The following is a 6590-nucleotide window of genomic DNA, read 5'->3' on the forward strand; positions in this document are numbered from 1 at the left end:
AACTGAGAGCAGCAAAGGAAACCCACACCTCAAGAATTTTCAACAGAGATCCAAATCCTTCCCATTCATTACAGGCTTCAAACTAATCCACTTACTGCAGGGCCTGGAAAAAGTTATTGAATGTACACAGCACAGCTCACAGTGACTGGAGGATGTAGCCAAAACCTGCTCTCCAAACCAGGAGGTAAGCTGAAGGCACCTACAGTCCTCTATTTACTCAGGCAGAAACTTAACAATTATAGCTTGTTTACCCTAACACGGGTCCTTCCACCTTCACCTACTTTGTAGGCAAGAAATCAAAGCAGGAAGAGAGAACTGCCATATCTACTACGTTCTTGTGCAAGACAACTAGGGTGTACAGTTTATCTCAGCAAAGAGGGTTTCTGGCTGTTCAGCTCATTTCAGCTTCGCAAACAAAATAAACTGTATGAATAAAAGGATTTCCCCGCTGGCATACACAATACAATTATCTACAGTGAGGCTTCTGCCAGTGTAAGAAAAAAAAAAAATCAACCACCTAAGTATTAAAAACCTTTCTACAACTCTAAAAATAGCGCAGGTAGACTTGGTCTTAGCATAGATGGTCATCTCACATAAACCCTCTGCAAGCATAAATACAAGCCATTGCTTTTAACTGCAGAGATGGGTTTACCACAGGGACATGCAACGAAAAGACAAATCTCTGCTCTGATAGACAGGAAGGTTTTCATCCTAGAAGCAGAGGATCCAAAGAATGCCAAAAAGTTGCTATCTAATATTGCTTAGGACACAGATGGATTTTCTTATGTGAAACCAGCTGGAGCCTATATACTTTATAACTTACCTCCAGAAAGCTATTTTGCAACAGCTATTAGAAAATGAATGCAGGCTTTTTCCCTACAGTGTCATTTGCACTGTTTTGGCTGAGAAAATGCAAAGGAAAATATAAAGGAGCAAACTACAATGTAAAAAATGGGAATTGAAAATAATAGGTTTAATCCTACATCATTATGGATGTGAGTTTGAAACAGGGAGGCAACAAAGGTGGAAAGAAGAATTGCAAGTCTTACCTGAACCTAAATGATGAACCTCTAGAAAAAAGAACGGGTTTAGGCTTTGGTTTAGGTTCCTCAAAAAGCCTGAAAAAGGCATGATGCTCCACACAGATCTTCCAGAAAGACTTGCAAAAATCTCGACTGGCCATAAGGAATTCCAGGGTGTCCTGGAACGAACTCTGAAAATGGAGATAGTGTTTGCAATGTAAGCAAGCAAGCAACACACATTACAGGGATGCACTGACAAAACAGGCGCTATACTACAAAAAAAAAAACCCTTTTACCCAGGTCATTGGCTTTCAGGCTCAGCATGCCCTATCCTTCCCACTCCGAGACATCACTCTGCCTGGCAATATCAGAGCTACTCCTCAAACTTCCTTTCATTGACGTATGTGATGGAGATAAAGCAGTGACAGTTAACAAAAAGAGTGGTCTACCTCAAAGAATTGATGAGAGAGTTACCAGTGTCACAGCCAGAAGATGACTCTGTGACATTCAGTTTACAACTCTGCTGAGACTGCTCACCTGAGATGCCAGGTTGACGTGTGCAGTACCAACAATGAACATAAGCAATTAATTAAAAAAAAAAAATCTTCTTGAGGTGATAAAAACACGTTTGATCTTTGAGTAGAAGTTTACCAAACAACCTTTTGCCAACTTCATCAATTCCTGTCAAGGACTTACATTCACATCAGGCCTTAGTTTGATAAGAAAACGTTTCCTCTTGAAGCTCAGCTTTCGGACCTTAGCCCAGTTGAAGGCATTGATCTTGGTGTGACCCTACAGAGAACAAAGGCAGCAGAGTTTAAGCATTTCAGAACTGAATGGAGAAATCTAAACCACTACAGAAAGCTTGTCATAAATTAATCATCTATTCACTTCACTTCAAATTATGACATTTCTTATCATTCACCCTCTGATAATGCAAATCATAAGCATCTAGTGCTGTGACTGAAGGCAGGTACTTATGGTTAAACTCTTGCATATTTATAGGACTAGGTACACTGCGTTGATGTGAAAGTATCTGACCCAGTAACACTGCACAAAACAGGGTGGCCTAGCTTTTGTCCAGATGATATTGTCTTGTTCCACTACACAGACTCTGATTTTCAGTGGACTAAGTCACTTCCCAGAGGTGCCTCCTTCTATTTCTACCACCTACAGAGAATGTAGGAAACCCAGACACTTAACATGGTCATCTCACTTTGATGGGGTAGACTTCTTCCCTCTTTGTCTGTCTACAAGCCAAAATAAACTCCCCTATAGTTAACACTTAACTGGGGGGGGGGGGGGGGGAAGTTTTGTATTGGAAGTTCAAAACACTGTATTTTGACATTTCATAGGGAGCAACATAAGTTGTTTCTTGCTTGTAAATAAATTTCTTGTCTCTGAGGACCCACAAAAAGCTTTTCCCAAAAAAAAGCAACCAAAACCCAGAAGCAAACAGGAAGCCTGAGAGAAATTTTCTTCAAAACACTGTAATTCCCAGCCAGTGCATCATTAGCCCCTACTCCCCAGAAGTTTCTTTCTTAATCAATGTTAGAAGGTATTGGAGGTATTATTTTAAAATATTCATTACAGTAGTTTATTCAATAAAGACTTCAAAACAAACATGCCTACAGCACAGAAGTTTCAGAGAGCTACTACAGGGTTGCCAAATGCAGAAACCCACGTTGATCTGGGTGCCATCACCAGACGAACGTAGGAGTAATGACAATGTGATGATCTCTGCTAAGTCAACCTGCTGTCTAAGAATCACATAATTAATCTCCATCAGAATATTCAGCAGCGCTGACACTGAATTCTAAATAAATGGCAGGCTTTAAAATGAGTCTGAGCACTGCTTATGCCATTTGTGACTGAACCGTTATTTTCCTTGAGGTCATTCTAACGAGGTCTTCATATTTCAATTTCTCTCAGTTATATCTAAAATAAAAAGATGAATTTAAGGCTCTTGCCCTGTGAAGTGCTTGAAGGAAGCTCTGAGCCTACGGCCAGCGGCCAACTGCTGGGCAGACTCCAGCAGGTCAGAGCCTGACTTCCTTCTCAGCATTCAGTCTTGAAATTTGATCCAGCAAAATTTCCAAGTTTTTCCAAAAATTGCAAAACCCACTGTTTTGAAAGTCCAAAACACATTAGGACAAGAAGAGATGACCAAGTTTTAGAGCCTTACACGTCAGGCCTTAGGCCTTCAACCAGCAGCGACATCTTTATGGAAGGATCCCAGCTGTCTGCTGGGACTCAGTGAGGTCCATGCTGTTTTGTGCAGACACATACTTTCAGCTGTAAGACAGTCTTAGTTTATAAGGCTTTGCAATTAACTAATTCAGATGATAAAAATACTGTGGGGGAGCAGGGGAAGAGCCTGGATATACAATTACTCAAGTTATGTGCATTTCTAATCACACACTTGTGTTCTCATGCCGCCAGCGATGCTTCAGTTTGGGGGTTTTACTAGCAACTAATTTAGTTGAACAGGGAGGTTTTTTGGTGTTTTTTTGTTGGTAGTTGTTTTTTTTATCGTTTAGATCTCAGAACATTTGGGTCAGACATATTTCTGGGTTTGTTGCTGTTGTTTTTCTTTATAAAAGGACTCGAAGTACTTTATAAGATTGAAAACACTAGTATTTTAATGGAAGTTAAAATGAATAGTCTTTGACAATTGTAAAAATGGACATTTTAAAGGACCGTTTACTTACTGTTTTTAACATCCAGTGAGGCAAGTAGCATTCTGGATGCTAGTAGACATAAGTTTGTCAAGTGAAAGCAGTCTACACCAGGTGACTATCTGTACCTTCACAACTGTAAAAGCCCAGTTTGCTATTTACCTAAGGGGAACTGCAGAACAAGAATTTGATAAATTTACTAATGATGCTTCATGAATATCTACTAGGCTGACTGGGGCAAGAAATGAGGGGAACGAAATGTAGGGAAAATACTTTGATCTTTTAGGGACAGAAGTAAGATTCACGGATTCAGCAAAGGTAGAATGGCCGAGGCTGGACAAGAAACTTTGACAAAGTAATGGTACACAGAGCTTAGATTCACTTCTTACATCCTTCTCCAAGTACTTCAGTTGTCTGTTGTTTTATTTGTCCCTGCTTCACACCCATTTAGTATGCACCATGCCTGCGAGACCTACCTGCTCCTATACGTAGGAGGTGTCTGCATGACCAACTTGCAAATTGTGAGCAGTGGATCAGTTTGCATCTTGAACAGCACACTGTGGCTGCAGATGGAGTTCTACCCTCTGCATGCAAACAAGGTTAAGAGTTTGGAAGTGAAGGACCTAATGCAGCTATAGAAGGTTTTACGGTCATTGTTAGAAAAAAATCTGGAAGTTCCTGAATGCTCCCAACCGAATTCTTTTGGACATGGTTGAGGTCCTGAATTCTTATCGCTGTAAGAAATCTCTCTGTTTTATAAAGTACAAAGTCATGTCCTAAGCAGCTCTAACCTGAAACACCAGAATGCCTGTGTTGGCAACAGCCAGGTTGATTTTTGTCCCTTCCCTGTCCTTGGCTGGATGCAAGCGTATTCCATACATCTCCAGCCGACGGGCAATCTCCAAAAGCTGGAAGTCAGACTCTGCTGGTGTCTGTCCCCTTGAGAAAGAAAACAGAGAAGAAGCACAAATTCTTCACACTTTTTAATAGAGATCAGCAGGTCCTCCAGAGAACAAAGAGACATTTCATCAAAGAGACTGAAACCTGCCAGAGGTATAATATCTGAATGGTTTTTCTACATCCCCAGATTTATATCAGCCAGAATAACTTTATGTTAGTCTAATACCAAAGAATCCACAGATTTTACAGTCTATTAGAAATTTTGATTGCTCCAATTCTGAAACACCCCATGCAGCCAGATTTTCAACCATTAACTGTAACAGAATTCACTACCTCGCTTTTATTTTCCATTGGAAAAATATGCCATATTTCTAAAAAACTAAATCATAAACAGAAGTGTGTAAGGATGTTGTTCATTGTAAAAGTGAATGCAATACCAAAATGAGGTAAAAAAGAAGACATGAAAACATTAACATAAGTGTTGGGAACCCATGTGCACTAAACTGATCATGATGAAATCATGCAAAAGTGTTGATTATTACTGCTATAGAACTCCCTACCACTCATGTCTAATTCAATGTAGCTCAAAATTAAGTTGTTCAAGTCTTGAAACATTCTCGACAGCAAAAAAAAATATCTTTCTATGACTTATTTGTAATTCTTTGAACCATCTTCTTACTATTAGTCTTTTCTCCAGGCCTTAGGATACCTATTGGTATCATCCTCTTGAATCCTATTCCCCCACATCCCTAATTCTGCAAGCACTTTATGCTTTTCCTAAAACTATCATTAAACCCCTTCTTCACCCATCTGTAAGGACAGCATGGAAGTGTGAAAAAGCAACTTTCAATGTCCTTGAAATCAAAGACTGCTACCAGAAGTGCCTGACTGATCAGTCATCATTTGCAATCATACCTGCATGTACAAAATCAGCAGTGAAGCATTTTGTATGAAATAGACTGTAAAATAATGGCATGCTTGAATGAATATCAAAATCAATTGCTCTTTAAACATCTTGTTATGATGACGGGAGAAAGGCAGGAGTAACCTTCAGGAAATTCACTCAACGTTTTTTGAGAAGTAACCTTTGAGACAGTCAGAAGTCTAAATCTCTTTTGTACTTATGATCTAGCATATATTTACAGTTAAAACTACTCTAAAGGAAAAGAAGGCCCACAACAAGAATAAAAGAGTCTTACATGTGACTACGGTGAAATTCCATGATTTTGTCTTCTAGTGCTTCTTGCTGAGGTATATACTTGTTCTTCGCTAAGTGTTCACGATCTATGGTTTCATCAAAATCCCCAATCTCAGCTACGGAGAATTTTAAGAAAAGTCTATTAAAACATTTTGTTAAATCTGAATTATTCGGGCAATCCAAAAGGTGCAGACAGCTGGAAGAGGGCAGAGAAGCAAACATAGTTTCTTGCGAGCTGTGTCATGGGTTTATAATTCAGATTCCCACTACGTTACCTTACACACATTCCTCCCTTCTCCTGTGTCAGTATCTGGTACGTGAGAAGAAGCGCAAGGCTTCCTCCCATCCACCACAACCAAGCAAGTAGCTGTTGGATGCAAACTGAACAAATGAAGCCACCACAATGCTCCCTTGACTTGTGTGCAGGATAAGGGGATGGGGATGTGACAGTGAGGACAGCACTAATTCAGCACAACTAATCCATCTCTCAGGTGCCTTTCCCCAGAGCAGCCAAGCACAAGCCCCAAGGCCCATGCCCCACACTATAATCTCTGGGGGACAACCTGAAAAGAGATGGTTTTGTCTGCTTGTTTGAATGCAGGCATGTATTCCACCTCACGGGGGTTACGAAACATTTGTCTTCCTCTAATTTTGCAGCAGTTTGAGACACATTCTGTCTCCCTCCTCCTCAAAGTTGCTTCCATCTGCTGCAGTTATTCAATACCGTGTGTGCAACAGTATGTCACACCCACCTTCCATTTTGCAGCCCATTCAGTGAGATTTCCTTTTTTT

General features: G+C 40.2%; 1 protein-coding gene across 4 annotated transcripts in view; it reads right to left on the minus strand.

The window, feature by feature from the left end:
* Positions 1-6590, minus strand: part of LOC106889264 (FERM, RhoGEF and pleckstrin domain-containing protein 1) — a 208738-nt gene that overhangs the window by 51749 nt on the left and 150399 nt on the right. For all 4 annotated transcript variants that reach the window (XM_014944110.1, XM_014944109.1, XM_014944108.1 and 1 more), the window contains 4 exons: positions 5800-5914; positions 4492-4639; positions 1719-1814; positions 1050-1213 (listed from right to left, as the gene is read on the minus strand). In XM_014944110.1, the coding sequence (XP_014799596.1) occupies positions 1050-1213; positions 1719-1814; positions 4492-4639; positions 5800-5914 (523 nt within the window). The remainder of the gene's footprint in view (positions 1-1049; positions 1214-1718; positions 1815-4491; positions 4640-5799; positions 5915-6590) is intronic.

Source organism: Calidris pugnax, unplaced genomic scaffold, assembly GCF_001431845.1.
Source record: "Calidris pugnax isolate Ruff unplaced genomic scaffold, ASM143184v1 scaffold69, whole genome shotgun sequence".
Classification (NCBI taxonomy): Eukaryota; Metazoa; Chordata; class Aves; order Charadriiformes; family Scolopacidae; genus Calidris; species Calidris pugnax.